General features: G+C 43.5%; 3 protein-coding genes across 3 annotated transcripts; 2 read left to right on the top strand and 1 right to left on the bottom strand.

The window, feature by feature from the left end:
* The first annotated feature begins 903 nt into the window (after positions 1 to 903).
* On the top strand, positions 904 to 4,480 carry srprb (SRP receptor subunit beta). The gene is made up of 7 exons (XM_034605163.1): positions 904 to 1,169; positions 1,505 to 1,599; positions 1,713 to 1,790; positions 1,876 to 1,958; positions 2,773 to 2,909; positions 2,995 to 3,049; positions 3,318 to 4,480. Exons 1-7 carry the CDS (start codon positions 995 to 997, stop codon positions 3,526 to 3,528), a joined length of 834 nt encoding a protein of 277 aa, XP_034461054.1. The 5' UTR covers positions 904 to 994; the 3' UTR covers positions 3,529 to 4,480.
* Positions 4,481 to 5,507: 1,027 nt separating this feature from the next.
* On the bottom strand, positions 5,508 to 7,359 carry wdr53 (WD repeat domain 53). The gene is made up of 3 exons (XM_034605162.1): positions 7,287 to 7,359; positions 6,382 to 6,878; positions 5,508 to 6,293 (listed from the first exon to the last, which is right to left on the bottom strand). Exons 2-3 carry the CDS (start codon positions 6,868 to 6,870, stop codon positions 5,628 to 5,630), a joined length of 1,155 nt encoding a protein of 384 aa, XP_034461053.1. The 5' UTR covers positions 6,871 to 6,878; positions 7,287 to 7,359; the 3' UTR covers positions 5,508 to 5,627.
* Positions 7,360 to 9,759: 2,400 nt separating this feature from the next.
* neu4 (sialidase 4) lies at positions 9,760 to 12,505 on the top strand. The gene is made up of 3 exons (XM_034603720.1): positions 9,760 to 10,062; positions 10,537 to 10,792; positions 11,330 to 12,505. Exons 1-3 carry the CDS (start codon positions 9,862 to 9,864, stop codon positions 12,352 to 12,354), a joined length of 1,482 nt encoding a protein of 493 aa, XP_034459611.1. The 5' UTR covers positions 9,760 to 9,861; the 3' UTR covers positions 12,355 to 12,505.
* The last annotated feature ends 6,885 nt before the right edge of the window (positions 12,506 to 19,390 follow it).

The following is a 19,390-nucleotide window of genomic DNA, read 5'->3' on the forward strand; positions in this document are numbered from 1 at the left end:
AAATCATCAGTTCACTTCTGTCCAGCAGCTGTAGTGTTTATCAAGTTTGAATGTGCGTTCTTTTGTTTACTTTCAGTTTCAATGTCTGAAGTTTTTACCAAGTAAATGTTGGATACGGAAGCCCATTGTCACCAAAAAAGTAGAAACAAATAGATGAAAAGTTTGAAATGACAAAAACACTACATATTATTTTGTTGAAAACTGTAATTTGACCTGACTTGATATTTCAAAACAGATGAACTACAAAAAGCTTTGGCGACCAATGTCTGAAATAATTTTTTTTTGCATATAGCAATATGAAATATTGAAACCCATTTCTACCTAAATAAATGTTAAAAATGGATGGAAAGGAATAATTGGACTTGACTTTGTATTTGAACTACAATACATTTTGGCTACCATTGTCTGAATCTATTTTCCAAATAGTTAAATGTCATATATATGGAAGCCAAGTGGCAACAAAAAAGTAGAAAATACGATGAATGTATTTAGAACTATAATTTTACTTGATATTTCACTACTTTCTTAGTAATAGTAGTACGTTTTTGTTGTTCCCCTGTCAATAGTTATTTTGGGGTAGTTTTTCCTTACTCTAGTTGAGGGTTAAGAACAGAGGATATCGCACCTTGTTAAATCCTGTGAGACAAGTTGTGATTTGTGAATATGGGCTATACAAAAAAAATTGGATTGATTGTTTTTTCCCTCATTCTTTAGATTTTATGAACCAGATTTTAGATGTATTACATCAAACTTAGCAAGTCCAGCAACTGTCCAGCTCATAAACTTAGAATGAGAACAAAATCTGAGAATCATATTATATGAATGTATTTTTGCCTGGTTTTGTTTTGACCGTTTCCAAAACTCAACTCAATAAACTGGACATGTGCTGATCGGCAGCGCCCCCTGTTGACTCCACAGCCTCTGTGCAGCCGTCAGACACAAGGAGACGTGTCCCACTCTCGTAGCAGGGCAGCGATTAGCTTTACTCGGGCATATGGGGGCAGACAGCACCGGGGGAAACATGGGAGAGACGGCAGAGGTGGAAATGGAAATGGCAGACAACCCGTTTGAACCCTACATGGAGTCTCTCCGGCAGCAGCTGGAGGAGCAGGACCCGGTGTTCCTCATCGCGCTGATCGTCACCCTGGCGGTTGTTGTCATCACCTGTGGTAAGTTAGCATGCTAATGTTAGCTTACCGCGCCAGGCCCACAGCGTTAGCCTGCCCTCGGCTACAAAGTGTTGCTGCAGAGCGGTGCTGTTGTTGTGTAACCGGGAGGTTCAGCTTTGTTATTGTGCAATGGTTTTTGTTTTATAAGGGAATTAGCGCCTCAAAACCTTTGAGTGAGCTAGCAAGCGAGGAAGCTAACTGCTAGCTCAACTGTCAGCAGCACAGCTTTCTCTGCGGAAGTCATTCAAACTGAAGCTTTTTGCTAACTTACATCAGTGGTTTAGGATTAATGTGAAAACGAGTCAGTGACTAAACTCTGTGTTTTGTCTCGTCAGTGTTTCTGAAGTACTTCCTGAGCAGTAAGACTGTGCGCAGCTCTGTGCTGCTGGTCGGACTGTGTGACTCCGGGAAAACGCTGCTCTTCAGCCGGGTGAGTCCCTGCAGCTAACCCGCCACGTTGTGTGTGACGGGGCGACCTGCTGGTGCCAGACTGTGTGAGACTGTGTGAGACTGATGCTTCTTGTGCTTTTCGTGTGTCCGCAGCTGCTGTCAGGGAACTTCAAGCGGACACAGACCTCCATCACTGACAGCAGTGCTCCGTACAAAGCTAAAAACGACAGGGTGAGTCCTCCATTGTTCTTCATCCCTTTCTTTCACGGTGAAGCCTGGTTGACAGTTGTCCCCTGTCTCCCTCCCATATGTCCAGGCCTGCACCTGGACTCTCATAGACCTGCCGGGACATGACAGTCTTCGCCCTCAGTACCTGGAGAAGTTCAAGTCTGCAGCCAGGTGAGAACAGGACAACCAGAAATAACAATTACAAACAAATATCCACTAATGTGTTGACTTCTTATGATTTATAGTCAATTAAAACCTCAGAAAGCAGTGACAATGTATAACCACACTCTCAGTGTCCGAGTAATGGTCCTTACATTTGACAATGTGGAATCATCAAACATTCAGGGCGTCTGCAGAGTTCACTACTTTGACTTTTAGGCCTGAAAAAGTTTTAAATATGTAAAAATAAATACACACTAGCACTTGAATATGTTTGAGTAGGTCTTAATTATGTTAACGTTCATTTAAATCTAGTTTGGTTTGCTACTGTCCAGCTTTAAAATACTTTTTTTATGAGAATTTTTCTGGCAGCAGTCTATGGTGTCTCTTTTGTTGTAGTTCTTTCGCAACAATATTAGATATTAGATAGACGTAATAAAACAACAAACCACATGGAACTGATAATTGTCTACGAAAGTCTACAAACACCCCTGTCATAATTTATCTCGGTGTACTGACGTAGGGAAACATTATGGATATCCACTGTCTCTGTAACTTGAGATAATGTTGCACTTCGAGGGTTATTCTCTATTAGACTTCTTCACCTAATCTTCAATTATAGGGAAGTGTACGTTTTCTGGGACTCTGATATTCCTTCATATAAAAGTCTTAACTTTAAGTTGTTGAAACTATCTGAAACCCTGTAAATTGGTCCTACTTGCCTTAAAAATAGTATAAAATTATAATAGTAGCTGCTGCTTAAGTTTCTTGCTCAGTTTTACTGCTCTAGTATATCTAAATATTTTCTTGTCATCTATCTCTTCAGAGCAATCGTGTTTGTAGTGGACAGCGCCATCTTCCAGAAGGAGGTGAGGGATGTGGCAGAGTTCCTGTACGTCCTGTTGACAGATGCTGTGATCTCCAGAAATGTTCCAGCCATCCTGGTGGCGTGCAACAAACAAGGTGAAGAAGCTCTTTCTCGAACAAAATAACGTTTCACCCTGCACCTGAAACTACTTGTTCATTCACTGATGTCTTTGTTCTGTAGATATCACCATGGCAAAATCAGCTAAACTGATTCAGCAGCAGCTGGAAAAGGAACTGTGAGTACAATTCACTGTTATTGTTCATCTGTTTTACAGGATGTATCTGGTTAACCTGGTTCCTTGTTTCAAACACCACACCTCCAGCTTGTAACAGGCTGCTGGTGAAGACTTGATAAAGCTCCTGCAAAGCCATTAAATACATATTAAAACAGCTGTCATAGAATGAGTAATATCCCCTGACAAATATGTTAAATCCCGTAGTTACCAGTCACCTTGTAGGTTTATAATCCATCCAGACGCTCATCACTGTCTCATCTTCCCACAGGAACACCTTGCGGGTGACTCGCTCCGCAGCCCTCAGCTCTCAGGATGGCTCCATTGGTGGCAGCATGTATCTGGGAAAGAAGGGCAAGGACTTCGAGTTCAGCCAGTTGCCTGTGAAGGTGGAGTTCCTGGAGTGCAGCGCCCGCGGTAGCAAGGGTGAAGAGGGGGAAGCGGACATCCAGACCTTGGAGAAAAGCCTGGCTAAGCTGTAAAACGATTAACTCAACATCCTCCGAGGCACAGACCTAAGATCTGATCACCCCAATAATCACCTCAATAATCAAGAGGGACAAATCCATCTCGGTGGAGGTCTGACAGGAGTCAAACATGGTCCTATCCTTACATGACATTAAAGTTAGAACATTTGAGACATATTCAGTGAGAAAACACCAAAAAAGACTGAAAGCTCGGAGCTGTGTGTCAGGTTGCTCTGCAGTGCTGAGAAATGACCGTGTGCTTCTTCAATACATATCTTACTGTGAACAATTATATTTAAAACGCTTTATCTGAATTGGCTTAAAAGGATTTTGAGAAAATACATTTGTGGTTTGCAGTTCAAAGAAAGTATCAGTTTATTTAGCATTTTCTAGATGTCTTTGCTCATCTGACCTGTGAAAACAGGTGTGAATTGCATTTATTCATCAATTTGAACAGTCAGAGTTGTGCCTTTTTTCTAGTGTTCTTAAAGAGAAGTGTTTGGCTTGTTTGCAGAAGAATGATGGTTTACTTGTGTGGAAGAATTTGCAATGAATGTATTCATTTGCAATGAATGTATGAATCTGTCAAGTCATAAAAGAATGAAATGTCTGTAGTTGTTGAGCGTGTTTTAAAAAACAGACAGTATAGTTTTGATGCTTGATGGCGACCAGCGGGTAACAGAAGAAAAGGTTCCAGTGTCAGTTAAGCCAAATCCATGGTGCTGTAGTGTTATACGGTACAAATACAGTCACAGACTTGTTTAACTGTATAACAGTAAACGGATTCAGCCTGTAAAGATTCTTAGGCAGCAAAGACAATTTACTCATGTACAGAAAAAGATTTCATGGCTCTATAGCATAATTACATGAGGGATTTGTGGTGCTGTCAGTTCACAAGATGCTACGTCACATTCATTTCAAAAACTGCACCACTGTTCCTCAGAGCAATTAAAAAGTGTTTCTGTGTTTTCAGACGTCTTTCACTTCACTCTGCTTTATTTTCTGCATGGCACCCGGTTAGGATTGGGACACGTCCTCTTTTAATTCTATAAAACACATCAGACTTGGTAAAACATGAAAAGCAGATTTCTTTTCATCTAATGTGGTATTTTCACAGACCACCAACATTAAAGAAAATATAAAGAATCCAGTTTCACACAAAGTACATTTCAAACACATTTCTATGGGACCACACACACTGAATCCCCTCTGCGCCAAATCAAACAAGTGGAGATAGCATTAAAACTTACAGATTAAATTAAATAGTGTGTGGGGTTTGATCTCTGCTGTAAATATCTACTTACAATACTGGTGCTTCACCGTTTAATTCATGGACTGTATATAAAGATTAACCACATGTCGGCTACCCAACAGTGAGGCCAAAGCATCTTGATCACTCACTGGTGGCTGGCTATCGTATTGGTCACAAACCCTGTCTCATCCATATTAGTGGATGGGACATGTAGTAAACAAAAAAATCAAAATACAGGTAAAAATTTTTTTTCTCAAAGATGGTTTGATAAATGATAGTTTGCTTTTAATTAGTTATTTAATGCTATGAAAATAGGGTGAAACGACTTGTGATTGGTCGAGTCTGTATCGATGGGACCTCACTACAGCAGCTTTATCTTCTATCCACTACTTCACAGTTTATGTCCAGGATATTTTGCCAAGACAACCTGTCATATCTGGTTTTTGCCCTCAGTTCAGACTTAAAGGAGAGAAAGAACCTGACATCACAATTAGAAGCCACAGATCATTTAGACCAGACAAATCTTATCCTACCATTAGGTGTCTTCCTAAATTCTGACACGGCTTAGAACTCATTGTCACAGTTGTGACGAGTTGTATAAACCATCATCCGTTGTGTTACTAGATTGTTTTATTTTGAGTGGGATAATTGGCTCTTTAATAACTTTACTCATCAAAATAAACTTTTATAGCTTAATTAACATCTTGTTTTACCAATACTCCAATATAACAAGGCTCATTACGTGCAGCAGCTGAGTGAGTGGTCCTAACAGCAACACACATAATCTGAGAAATAAACTAAAAATAAAGCAAAGCCATGACCAAAACAAGAGCTTTAAGAACATGGTGTAAAGTGCACGACTCTAAAGATGAGACAGAGGGTAGACAGTCAGACTGCAGCTCTGATCAGCTACAACCACACAATGTTCTCCTTTCAGCACCGCAGGGCACAGCCAGTTCACCTTGTCCCCGTGACTGATGCTCAGTTTGGGCCCAGACTTGTCGTAGGTCACATCCTCTGCAGCTTCTTCCTCCACTTCAGCTTCTTCCTTCTCTGCTTCAGCCTTCAGTGGCGTCTCTGCTTTGTCCTGCGACGGTTCTTTCCTCTTTGTCTTGTTCTTACCCTTCCTGCGTTGGGCCACTCTAGGTGGGGCTTTTCCCTCTGGAGCCACGACTGGGTGCTTACTGAGGTCCCACAGGGCGACTTGGCCGTCATTCCCCCCGGTGACGAGCCAGTACGGGTGGGAGGGTAAATGAACAAAGTGGGCCTGTGAGGCTCCCTGACTGTGGGCTTTCACTGCGCCCTGCTGCTCCAATTTAGAGCCGCTGCCGATCCGCATCAGGTGCACCCGACCGTCCTCTGCTGCACAGCCCACAATGTTCCCACAGCTCGCCACTGAGACGCAGTGAGCCAGTGGTGGGTTAAAAAGCTGACCAGGACGCTGCTGGTGATCGTCTTCATCCTCTGCTATGTCCTGGAGGTTGAGTGTCCAAAGAGGGCGAGTCTTCTGCAGACCCCACAGCATCACCTGAAGCAACAGAAGTTAAAAGTATTAAGGAGAGAAATGGAACAGAAAGTGATGACATGAATTCTTTACAAACTCTCGTCTCTCTCACCTGCATGTCCAGTCCAGCAGACAGCAGGTTGTTGGGTCTGTGAGGCCTGAAAGCCACAGACGAGCAGATGTTAGTGTGTCTGCGAAGAGTCCTGGACACTTTTCCCCCAGGAAGCTCCAGCACCCGCACTGCCCCAGAGTCATCGGCCACAGCCAGGGCTGAGCCCGTGTCATTTAAAGCTAAAGCATTGATCTCCTCTTCCCCCGCGCCCTGAAACTCCTCCACGGGGCCCCTCAGGTTCCTGGGGTCGAGGACGCTCACAGCATCTCCGTGAGACACGTACAGCTGACCCGGAGCCGCAGGTGAGAACACGACACTCGTGCTGTCCTCTTCACCAGGGAGGGTGAGCCTGCCGATGATGGTCCCTTCCTGGCTCCACACGGTCACCTCTCCGCCCTCGGAGCCTGAAGCGAGGAGGCCCTCAGGACCCGGAGAAGCTCCAACGCACAGGATGGGGGTGGAGTGGCCCTCAGACCACTGCCTGGCCATGGTGACCCCTTCAAATATAAGTTAACAAGAAGAAGATCAACATGGCTGAACGTAAAAAAATATTACTACAGAGAAAATAAGCATTATGGTGTAAAAAGGAATATAGACAAGTTAAAACGCACTTTCTATGTCTTTAAATAGGAATAAACTCAAATACAAAGCTTTACATTAGTTTACATATTAATGACCAAGTATCCAGAGTCAGTGCTGAAGAAGCAGAGGAAGAAAACAAACGTGAAACCAGATTAAACACAGGTAGCTCTTAGGCTAGCTCGTTAGCCTAAGAGCTGACATGCAGCTTCACGTTTAGCTGTAGCTCAGCCTGCGGTGACCAACATGTTGATGGACAGATAATCAATCATCTATATCGGTCCTGTGACATTATCGATAATGTAACAACCAAAGAATGAATTTACCTTAGCGAGAGCAGCATCAACTTCAGCAGGAAGACATGTGGGGCTGAGGCGCTGGGTGATTACGTCACAATTATATATATAGACATTTCCCAGAGTGGAGTCTGACAGGCAATTTTTTTCAGGCAGCATTAAAAATCTATTTTTTCCAACAAAGAATAGCTGATTTTTTTTTACCATTTACCTCAACTACAATCTGATAATATAACCTGAAGTATTCAACTGATAATTGTTGCCTAATTGAAGGGAATCATAGCCCAGTGTTGCCTGACAGTCACAGTGTTGGACATTAGTCTCCTCAGCACAGTAGCATCTAAATGAGTTTACTAATAAAAACATATGTAAGAATAAAATTAAAACCGCTTGATTAGGCTCCAATTAGAAAATCCCATCTGAACACCTCTGGAAATTGGCTGCAGGACATCTGGACCAAAATCATTTCATACTTACCAGTAAACATTTACAAATGTAGATCTATAACCATGTTATAACTCGTATATAGATGGTTGATCTGCATGCAATATTTAAAACAATTCCCTACCAATGTATAGAGAAAATAAAATGTCAAAGAGCCACCTTTAGTTGCTCAATATCTAATGAGCCATTGGCAAAAGTCAGTCACTCATAACAAGTCTAAATAGTTTTTAATTATTATTACAAAGGAATAGTTCATTGTTTTAGCCTCAACATTTTTCTGTGATCCCATAAAACATAATGTATGTACACCCCATGAGTATAATGTATTATTTGGGCTCATTTAAATAATCTATGGACAAATGTGAAATACAAGCTGCAGCAGTATTGCAATGACAATAACTGAGCATTATTTCATGCACATTCTCTGGAACACGAAAAAGAAAATCACAGCGGACACATCATCGAGTCATTGTTCAGTGTGTGTCCCCGTCCGGCCTTCACCTCCACAATGGCTGCTCTCATCTGATTCATCCAAAGCTGTAGATGTGATGAGTGTGGTCCATTTCTGGGTCAGTGAGCAGTGTGCCATACTGCTGCAGTGAATAGAGGATGGAGAGAAGAGAGAGGCCATAGCTTTCACACCGCTCACCCCCAAAACACCCAAACACACACACACACACCTCACACTGTCAACCCAAAATTCAAGTGCTGACACATACACTATGTCCTCACAAAGCAGCAGCAGTTCTCACAGAGCGTTGTCGGTGTAAGTACCCTGCAGCCATTTGCCTTTTTCTGCTCATAACCTGAGCATTATATCCTCCATATGTAATGTTGTTATCTAGGGAGCACTTCTTATGAAGCAGATGAATACACACTGATGAGCTGTGAGTGTAAATTTGTCAGCTTTTTATTTCACAGTTTGTGGTCGATTCAAAGTCAACACTTTTTGTCAGTTCCACAGCTCCTCCTCCCACATGCGTTTTCTTCATACTCACGCTTGGTTTCACATGTAATGTCCGACGTTTGAGGTATGTGGCATCTTTTTTGGAGTTGTATTCATATTTAGGGAATTGTGATTAAATTAAATTGAAGGTCTAAGCAGACTGAAAATGTAAAACAGGCAGATAAACTGTGTGAACGCTGCTGTAACGGTTGAGATCACAAACAGAATCCACATTAGTCACAGATGAATTAGCTTCTTCAGAAACTGGACTTTTTCCAGATTTTGTTTAGTGCCATTAAAAAACGACAGATCAGAACCAGATTCTGTTGCAGTGTCTCCTAAATTAAAGTTTAATTAGACATGTATAATAACCATGTAACACCCTCTAACGCCTACAGCATTTGGACGAATCATATAGACATTCATGTACAGTTAACAAACCGCTCATGTACAATACAATACAGGGCAAATGTTTTACTTCAGCTTGTTGCACAGATACTTACTGTTTACATTTGTATAGAGATTTAATCATATTGTGATTCATGGTATAATCTTGTTATCTATAACCCTGATGTAATCTTTTTTATTCCCATGCATAACTTACTACATTACCCTTACTAACACTTTATACCTATTTATTTCAGCACATATTGCCCTCCCTATAATGCTGTTTTTACATTTTCCAGTAAAACCTTCACACATATGTAGATACTATGTGTTAATGTCAACTTTCTTATTTATTTAAAGTGAATAAATCATTTTCACCGACTTAACATGTTCTTGGTGCCTCTTTCTGTATTTGTCCTCTGTAGTGTTATAAGTAAAATTCCTTTTATAGGGTCACAGTTTCTCAAGTCGTCAGGTGAATTCATTTGAACACAGAGACAGACATTGCTTTGTGTTATCATTACTCCTGTTCATATTCTGCGTTATGCAGATGTCTCTTCCATAGTTAAGGTATTTTTAGCCTGAAATTTCCTCTCTTGTGTTCTCCCCAGACAGTGTTGACTTGCTGAGCTGCAGTGACACTGAACATGTTAGAAAATGTTCTCTAACTAGCCTGAATGAAGATTTCTGAGTGTATCTGACTATTATTATTATTCTAAGACAGGTTTGAAACAATTGTGAACCTATGATCGTTTTCAATGAAGGTCTTCTGCTTCTGCTTCCTCTCTCCAGACGAGTGGGAGCTATAACATCCACACATCAGGGAGCATGAAGTCGCCCTATTTCCCAGCGAGGTCTGTGCTTTTCCACAAGGAGCCAAACGGGGTGACGTACAGAGTGCCGGCGCTGCTCTACCTGTCCCACTCCAGGTCCTTCCTGGCCTTTTGTGAGGAGAGACTCAGCCCGTCAGACGCCCAGGCTCATCTGCTCGTCATGAGGAAAGGCACTTTCTACAGAAATTATGTGGAGGTTGGTGGCGCTAACTTGAAGATCAGATCGATCTGCTGCAGCTTAACTCAGTCAAAAGCAAAAGCACCTTTTTGTGTTCATTGCAAATTATATTTAAATATATTAGTGAGCTGATGTAAATTCTTTAAACTTATGATTGGAATGAAGTGTCTGATTAAAATATTTTGGGTTTAGTATTTGATCTATTATCAATTGTGGGGGAGACTGGGTCTCATTTTTGTAACAAACAGGAAATGATTGGGAGACAGTCTTTGACATTATGTTAGATTATATTGTGTTAGTTTGTTTAAATTTAAAATAAATGAAGGAAACAGAATCAGAGACTGAAGAGTTGGGATTGGAAATTGAATGTGTGTTTTGTGAAACCTGTCGCTCGGTAGTTTTGCCTTTTTTTATTGTCTTGTTCATGTCCCACCTTATTTATTAATCATCTCTCTGTATCTCCTCCACTACATCTTCCTTTCCCTGCTGCAGTGGGAGGACATGTGCGTCCTGGGCTCTGCTTACCTGGCGGGCCACCGGTCCATGAACCCGTGCCCGGTGTACGATGAGTTCACAGGTACCCTCTACTTGTTCTTCATCGCCGTCCTGGGCCACACCTCGGAGGCTTATCAGCTGGTGACCGGCAAGAACGTGACCCGGCTCTGCTACATCTCCAGTAATGACGACGGAGACACCTGGACGACCGTCACCGACCTGACCAAGAGAGTCATAGGAGACACTATCAAAGGTCAGAGAGGAAGACATTCAACCTTAAACAGACGTCCACTGGGTTATTCTGATCAATTCTGAGAATTACACACAAAATTGCAATTTTAAGATGTAAATATCAAAATGTAAAATCATGACACTTTTTGTTAAAGATGTTACATCCACATGCAATTTGAGTGAGGTTGCAGATGGGAACCAAGTGAATACCCCTCCCCACACCCCCACCTTTCTATGTGTGTATAAGAACTATGGTGGCCTTCAGGTAACATGACTGTGCAACATGGCCGACTCCATAGGAGAGAATCTGCTCTTAGTGAAGATATAAAGGGCACATTCTAAAATAACAACAACACACAATGATTCTTAGTTTCAGCTGATTGTATAAAAATGAAAACAACACTATGAATATTATGTTTAATTTGTACCAATGGACCTTTAATATAATATTATAAGGTTTAAGCTTTTTCATTTTAGATCATCAGTAACATTCACAAAGATTTGACCAAAAACATGCATCTTCGCCCTTTTCCTTCCTTCCTTCCTTCCTCTCTTGCAGAATGGGCGACCTTCGCTCTTGGCCCGGGCCACGGTATCCAGCTGAAGTCAGGCCGCCTCCTCGTTCCCGCCTATGCTTACCACATCGAGTGCAAAGAGTGTTTTGGACAACTCTGCCAGACCAATCCCCACGCCTTCTGCTTCCACAGTGACACCCATGGGAGAACCTGGCGATTTGGCGAGGCGGTGCCCGGCCCGGAGAGCGTGGAGTGTCAGATGGTGTCTGTGGACGAGGAGGATGGGACCAACGTGTTGTACTGTAATGCTCGCAGCCCTCTCGGCTACAGGGTGCAGGCCCTCAGTCTGGATGATGGGGCTGTGTTTCAGGAGGGGCAGCTGGTGCAGCGGCTGGTGGAGCCTCGAAATGGTTGTCATGGCAGCATTGTTGGGTTTCCTGCCCCGTTACATGTGTGCCAGGGTCTTAACCAACACTCACACCAACATACACACCGCTCCAGACACTGGACATCCAGCACGACCAGCTCCAATCAAACCATCCCCTCCACTCCTGACATCACTTCTGTCTCCACCAGCACTTTGTCACCTTATCACGTCACTCCCCCAGATTTCCTCACCCCCACCTGGGTAGTATACTCCCACCCAACATGGACCACTGCACGCAAGGATCTGGGCGTGTTCCTCAGCCTGTTTCCCCGTGACCCGGACAGCTGGCGGGGTCCCTGGGTGATCTACGAGGGCCCCAGCGCCTACTCCGACCTGGCCTATCTGGAGCTGCCCCCCTCACCTGGAGCACCGCCCGCTGTGGCCTTCGCCTGCCTGTTTGAGTGTGGAGCCAAAACGGCCTACGACGAAATCTGCTTCAGCATCTTCACCCTGTACGAGCTTATTGATAACCTGCCGAGAGATGGGCAGCAGCAGGATGACAGTGACGGATGTAAAAAACAGCAGAATCAGGAGTGTGAGAGCGGTCGGAGTCGTGATGCTAAACCTGAAACAGTTTTCCAGCCAGTGCCTCATGTGAAGAAGAGAAGAAAGAAGTTGACTGAGATGTGCTGTTTGTCTTAAAGGTGTCTTCAAATAACTGCTTTCTACAAACAGTACATCCATCATGTGTTACAGAATATTGTAAACAGTAGAATGATTGAAGTGTTACCCTGTTTTTCAGTGAATTGTGATTTTATAACAAGTTAAGTGTCAATAAAGTTCACCCAACTTACTTTTTCTCCATTTATTAGGAGTGTAGTGGAAAATTCAACTGACCAGTGTCTAAGGTATTGGAAATCCCCCTGACCAGGTGTCTAACTGCTGTGATACTGTCTACCTGACAGGATGGAACCCTTACTTGGTGGTGTCTCACTGCTATGACCTTGATCAACAGGGTGCATGCCCTTATTTGGTGATGTTTTTCTTCCAACTGCTACAGCGGACGGACAGACACAGATGATCTCATGTCTTTCATGTCTTTTTTCATATTATGTTTTATGAAACGCCTCTTTGTATAAGTTCTGGCTTTTGTGAACTTGCGGCCAGTTCCATTTTGAGCACCCGTGCTTGTTGTGTAACCTCTGCAGAGTTTACTATTATAAAGACTCAAAGGCAACTCCAGTCTGAGAATTTCATTATTTCAAATCTCAAGATGAATTTCCATCACAAACTTGGCGTCACGAACAGGATCCCTTGAAAGATCGTCTTGACCCGAGAAGTCTTCGGTGGCTGATCACCCAGGAGAGAAAATCTTCTGCCTCTACCTCCAACAGTTAAGAGAAGAGAGGGCCGAAATAACTTGGGTTCCGGACCTTCTTCACAGGGATCCAAAGACCTCTCTTTGGTCATCTTATATCTGGTGAGATGTTGAAATTCTGATTTTCATGACTGTTTAGATGATTTCTCAAATACAAAATCAAACATAAGAAATAATACATTTAAAGGGTTTTATTTGGAACGGGTGTATTAGTCATTCTCTCTGGATTATTGTGGATTAATGATGTTAATCTGACTCGTCCTTGTGGCAATCATCCTTGTTGAAGGCTTTTTTCCTGTTTTGCCGGAGAAAGAAACAAGGATTCGTGGAGACGTCCACGTCTTAAATTGAGTGTTCAAGGGAAATTGTAGATGTGCACGATTTCATACACTTAATTGATAAGGATGGGTAACAAGGGAAGTAAGTGACTTCAGAACCCAGAAAGTCCAAATGGTGGGCTTTATGGTTGCAAGAGTGAGGACGGGAAAGTGTGACATTTTTCTTCCAATATGGTCCAGAGACTTTGCTTTTCCTCATAACGGGTCATTCATTGTCGAAAAAATTCAACTTTTAAGAGAGAAACTCCTCGAGAAAGAGGAAGAATTAAAAAGCAACAAAAAAAAAAAAAAGAGAAAAAAATAAATAAATAAATAAATCAAGGTCGCAATGTGGAAAGACAGAAGATAATAAGAAAGTGTCTTGAAATGTGGGAAAAAGAGGCAGAGTGTAGGGACAGAAAACAAACATTTAAACAGATGGCTAAGGTTGATAAGAAGGAAACTGAGAAAGTTGAAAAGAAATCATATAGATCTCTGTATTCTCCATTACAGGGTGTGGCAGTCCTCTTCTCAACGCCTGCCTTCCTCCTCACCTACGACAAAACCCTCCTCCATGATGATGTGCAGAGACCAGACTCCACCAATCAACGATCAGGCCCATCTCAGACTCCACCCCCCACTCTCCCAGTCTATGGAGACGGGGCAGCGGGAGGACTGAATGATGACGCCACCTCTTCCTCATCTTTAGGCCCCACTGACTTTGCAAAGATATGTCCGCACTGTGGGGGAGACCTCCGTCTGACTTCACCAGACTGGGATGATGCGGTTAATGCAGCATACGTCAACGCTCTCAACACACTCCTCAACGCCCTGAGGACCGCCTTCCCCAATAAAATTGACATGTCCAAAATAACGGGGTGCAAACAACAACCAGGCGAAACCGTAGGAGATTTCCTCACACGTCTGACCGTCCTGTTTAATCAACACAGAGGCATCCCCATACCTGACACTCTTGGCAACGAGCCAGGGGCTTATGAAACACATCTGAAACAGGCCTTCCTGAATGGTCTGCTCCCCCCACTACGGGCAGACGTAGGCCACACCTGCATCGGGCTTGAGGATGCTCGCTTGACAGAGGTCAGATGTCATTCTGAACATGCTGAACGTCAACACAAAGAAACCAAAGACAAAACTCAGCAGAAAAAGAATCAACAACTCCAGAAAGCACAGCTAACCATGATGCAGGCTGTGTCTGCCCTGTCAAGGCCACGCAGACAAGATAACGCTGATAGCAGAGCCAACTTCACTGAACCAGGAAGAGAGGGGCGCGGTCGCGGACGTGGGCAAGGACGTGGGCGAGGCTTTTCTCGACGACCCAAAATTCCCATAGATGAGTGTTTCTTCTGCAGACAAAAAGGACACTGGGCAAGGGACTGCCCCCAGCAGCGAGAGAAGGGGGAGACAAGAACTTTCACTGCTGACTGATCTACAGAAAGTGAGGAGGAGGCAGACGGGGGGGAGACGACCAATCTACCCGCCGAGGATCAGAGAAAGGGAAGTGAAACACACACACATACATGCCAAAGCAATGAAGAAATCGCTTGCAATTCTAACCACACACATACATGCCAAAGCAACGAAGAAATCGCTTGCAATTCTAACCACACACACACACACACAAGCTCCAGCAATGAAGAAATCGCTTGCTAATCTAACCGCACACACACACACACACACCAGAGCAAACACAACTTTGTGGTTCTTATGTTAAGTACAATAGTGATGCTTTTAAGAAAATGCCTCAACTCGAACTGTGTGTTAACGGTCACAAACTTAATTTCATGGTCGACTCTGGTGCAGGTTATTCTGTGGTTAGGATGTCAGATTTGCCCACATCTCCTGAGATGAGTGGTCGCTTTATATTCTCTCAAGGTGCCAGCGGTGCCAAGGTAAAAGAAAATTTCACAAAACCTCTAAAATGCGCCGCTCGGTTTGACAAAAATTCCATAAGGTTTGAACATGATTTTCTGTTGTCTCCCTGTTGCCCAATTAATCTATTAGAAAGAGATTTGATGATTGTGTTAGGCTTCAATTTAGTATCCTCCCCTGATGGAGTGACGGTTACGCACAATTCTTCTTCACAATGTCACAGACCACACATGAGCAGCTGTTTGTATATCAGTGGCAACTTCCTAAAAATGCCTCCACTGATCTGCTCTCCACGTCACACTCTCTCGTCACCCCTTTTTTCTGATTTTATGCACACTGATTCACTGCATTGCACTTCACATGTGACAGACACAGCAGATCACGTTTATGAATCTCTGTTTTTGCCTTTTCCTGATGATTCTCTGAAAAGTGTCCAATATTTTTTGGTCTGTTTCCAGAAGTGCAGCTTCCGTCTCACTCACTGACCAACAGATGGCACTGTTTCGCGTCTCGAATTCCAGCCCTCACATCTCGCTCTCCAAGTCCCATAATGACCAGTGGCAAGACTTAGGCCCATTTGTCAGATCATGCCAGGCTGCCGTTGATTGGCAACCCACAACGACGCCTGACGTAATGTATTCACCAAGTCTGAGTGCATTTGATCTAAAAATGTATCCAACCTTCTGTTCTCCAGCCACACGCTCATTAGCTGTGACTGAAAATCACCTTCATTCTTATGCAATGTTGTCCAACCCCTCTGATGTTTCGCCTTTACTTTCAGATCTGCCTGAAACACTGTGGGCAAAGGACAAATATTATGTGGGCCTCATCAGAAACTGTGATCCAGTCAAAATCACTCCAAAATCTGATTATAGGCCATGTAAACAACAATATCCACTCAGACAGGAAGCAGTGGAGGGGATACGTCCTGTTTTTGAATCATTTTTGCAGGCTGGTGTAATTGTCCCCTGCCCTGATTCAGCGGTCCGCACTCCACTGTTCCCAGTTAAGAAGATCAGAGACAAAGGTCAACCTACTGAGTGGCGGTTTGTGCAGGATCTGAAGGCTGTGAATGATGCTGTAATTGCTTGATCGCATATTGTTCCCGACCCATACACGCTGCTTTCCCAAATTCCGTCTAATGCAGTGTGGTTTTCGGTTGTAGACTTATCCAATGCTTTTTTTTTTTGTGTTCCTGTCCACAGGGACAGCCAGTACTGGTTAGCTTTTCATTTTGAAAACAAGGCCTACACGTTCACACGCCTATGTCAAGGCTACTGTGAATCTCCATCATTATACAATCAGGCTCTCAGGAACAGTCTTGAATCCCTCATCCTCATTCTGGGTTCAGTTCTCTTGCAGTATGTTGATGATCTACTAGTTGCCAGTCCCACACAGGAGCAATGTGAAACAGATACGATCGCTTTGCTGAGACATCTGGCTCGTGAGGGCCATAATGTCAGCCTCAGCAAACTAGTTTGTTCAACAAACTGTCACATTTCTGGGTCATGTCGTCACCAAAGATGGCAAATCCCTGTCTGATAAGAGAGTAGAAGCTATTGTTAACATGCCTAAACCCTTGACGAAGAAACAACTCATGTCATTCATCGTCACATGCTCTTTCTGTAGAACGTTCATTCCTGACTTTGCTCTTCTTGAAGCCCCTTTAGGTGCTCTGTACCATGGCAAATCACTCACTCCTCACGAACGTGTCGTTTGGACTCACGAGGCAGACGAGGCATTTGTCACACTGAAGAAGACGCTGCAGCAAACTCCCACTCTTGCTCTCCCTAACCCTGACAAACCTTTTGTTCAGGCTGTGGATGAGAGAGACCGCTGCATGACTTCCGTCTTCCTTCAGTCTCATGGTGACAAATATCGCCCTGTCGCCTACTTCTCCGCCGAACTTGATCCGGTGGCAGCTGGCCTTCCACGTTGTTTGCGTGCAGTGGCCGCCTGTGAAAAAAAAGCCGTCCTTGCCTCACGAGACATAGTAGGTTACTCTGACTTGACACTCCTTGTTCCTCATGCTGTGTCTCTCATTCTTACAGAACAGAAGACCTCACATCTTTCTGCTGCTCGCTGGTTGAGGTATCACACTGTTCTTCTTGACATGCCCAACATCACAGTGAAACGCTGTTCAACTTTGAACCCAGCCACACTTCTTCCGCTTCCGGATGACGGGGAAGAACACAACTGTGTGGCTGAACTTCAAGTCCAGTGTTCCCCACGTCTTGACCTCTCTGACGAACCTCTTTCTAACTCTGACTTGATTCTGTATGTCGATGGGTCCGCCTCACGTGACCCTGTCTCTGGTACTAACTGTGTTGGTTTTTCTGTTTGTTCAGATAACGAAGTGCTCCTCTCGAGTTCTCTTCCTCATCACCTCTCAGCACAGGCAGCAGAGCTCATCGCACTCACGGAAGCATGCAAATTGGCTACTGGTAAAACACTCACAGTCTACACTGACTCCAGATATGCGTTCGGTGTAACTCATGATTTTGGCGCCCTTTGGCAACACAGAAACTTCCTCACATCTTCTGGTAAAAAGATAGCACACCACGGTCTCATCACAGATCTTCTGTCTGCCATTTTGCATTGTTAAGAGACATTATTCCACAATGGGGAATTCCTAGCAGAATTTCCAGTGACAATGGCAGACACTTCGTAAACGAAGCTGTCAAACAACTCGGTTCTCATCTAACTATGGATGTGCGAACACACTGTGCATATCATCCAGCCAGTGGTGGAGCTGTGGAACGAGAGAACGGCACACTCAAAACTAAACTTGCAAAGTGCTGTGAAGGCACAGGTCTTGCATCGACAAAAGTCCTGCCTCTGGTGCTGATGTACATGAGGATGAGAAAACGAACCCCACATTGGTGTGGATCCTCCGTCTTCTCCGCTTCCATCCACAGACTTGTGTGATCATGATATGGTGTCCTATTGCTCTGACTTCTTCTCTTTCAGACATCAGGAAACAGGTGGCAAGGGCCCTACCAGGTACTGCTCACAACCCACACAGCAGTGAAAGTTGCTGAAAGAGCCACCTGGATCCACGCCAGCCACTGCAAACGAGTACCAGCTCCATCTGACCAGCTGACGCCTTCAACTCAAAGCACACACACTGATACTTCCACAGGTTGAGAAGCACCAAGAGTGTTGTATGATTAACCACACGAGCGTTCTGCCACAACACACAAGAAATCTGCCTGACAACTGAGACCATGGACAGGCCACGGCCATGGCATCCGTTTCGACATCCAGGGTTGTCTGGCCTGAGAGGCTCGCTATACGTGTTACCCATGATCTCCTCTACTATTATTTTGCACATTATTCTGTCTAGACGCACTCCTGTAAAAGTCTCTGATGATCTAACAAACTCCTCTTTTCCTACAGTGTCCTCTCAGAACCATCCAGCACATGCAAATTTGACTAGACACAAGAGAAGTGATTCAGGTCCCCTTGATCCGTAACTTATTCCCCATCCCTCCCTACCTGGACACTGACAGCACAGATGATTCTTCTGACGATACTCAATTTTAGGGTTTTTTAATGTTATTTTCTCCCCCCAGCTTGCTTATGTGTTTTCTTAATGATTTCACTAGACAAAAACAGCTACTGCAATTATCCTTTCAACTTCATATTTTATGATGCTTTAATTTGAATCTCTGTGAATTTTTTAGGTTGATGTGAGTTACTTTATGAAGTTTGTACATCCTTAATACATTTTTACTTCCTAGCAAGAATTTAAAAAGTTTTTACTGCATATTTTCAACCTCAAATATACTGTATGTTGACATTTAACGTTTTATTACATTTTAATATGAGTTACTTTTGCCAATCTATACAGTATATTAACTTTTGATAATGGTTAATGAGATGATGATGTTGTTTGACCTGATTTCCTTCCATTTTTCATTTCAAATGCTTGCTCAATCACAGGAAAAGAACTTTTTTTTTCTTTCCACAAAAACAGCAGCGGCTACCTATTGCACCTCCCCACCATGCATCGTATGTTCTAGAACCTCTCCATGGTGGATGTGACCCTGTCTGTGCGCAAAGTGCCAGGGTTGAAGACTCGTCGATATTCTTCTATGATTATGATGTTGATTATGATGTTTCTTGATTATTTTTCGTTAGTGATCATATT

This window comes from Hippoglossus hippoglossus, chromosome 13, assembly GCF_009819705.1.
Source record: "Hippoglossus hippoglossus isolate fHipHip1 chromosome 13, fHipHip1.pri, whole genome shotgun sequence".
Lineage (NCBI taxonomy): Eukaryota > Metazoa > Chordata > Actinopteri > Pleuronectiformes > Pleuronectidae > Hippoglossus > Hippoglossus hippoglossus.

Coding starts and splice junctions, on each gene's coding strand:
- neu4 (XM_034603720.1), top strand. CDS start 9,862: ATGAAGTCGCCCTATTTCCCAGCGAGGTCTGTGCTTTTCCACAAGGAG. Junction 10,063..10,536: donor TCTACAGAAATTATGTGGAG/GTTGGTGGCGCT, acceptor TCCCTGCTGCAG/TGGGAGGACATGTGCGTCCT. Junction 10,793..11,329: donor CATAGGAGACACTATCAAAG/GTCAGAGAGGAA, acceptor CCTCTCTTGCAG/AATGGGCGACCTTCGCTCTT.
- wdr53 (XM_034605162.1), bottom strand. CDS start 6,870: ATGGCCAGGCAGTGGTCTGAGGGCCACTCCACCCCCATCCTGTGCGTT. Junction 6,294..6,381: donor CTGCTGGACTGGACATGCAG/GTGAGAGAGACG, acceptor CTGTTGCTTCAG/GTGATGCTGTGGGGTCTGCA.
- srprb (XM_034605163.1), top strand. CDS start 995: ATGGGGGCAGACAGCACCGGGGGAAACATGGGAGAGACGGCAGAGGTG. Junction 1,600..1,712: donor AAACGCTGCTCTTCAGCCGG/GTGAGTCCCTGC, acceptor GTGTGTCCGCAG/CTGCTGTCAGGGAACTTCAA. Junction 3,050..3,317: donor CAGCAGCTGGAAAAGGAACT/GTGAGTACAATT, acceptor ATCTTCCCACAG/GAACACCTTGCGGGTGACTC.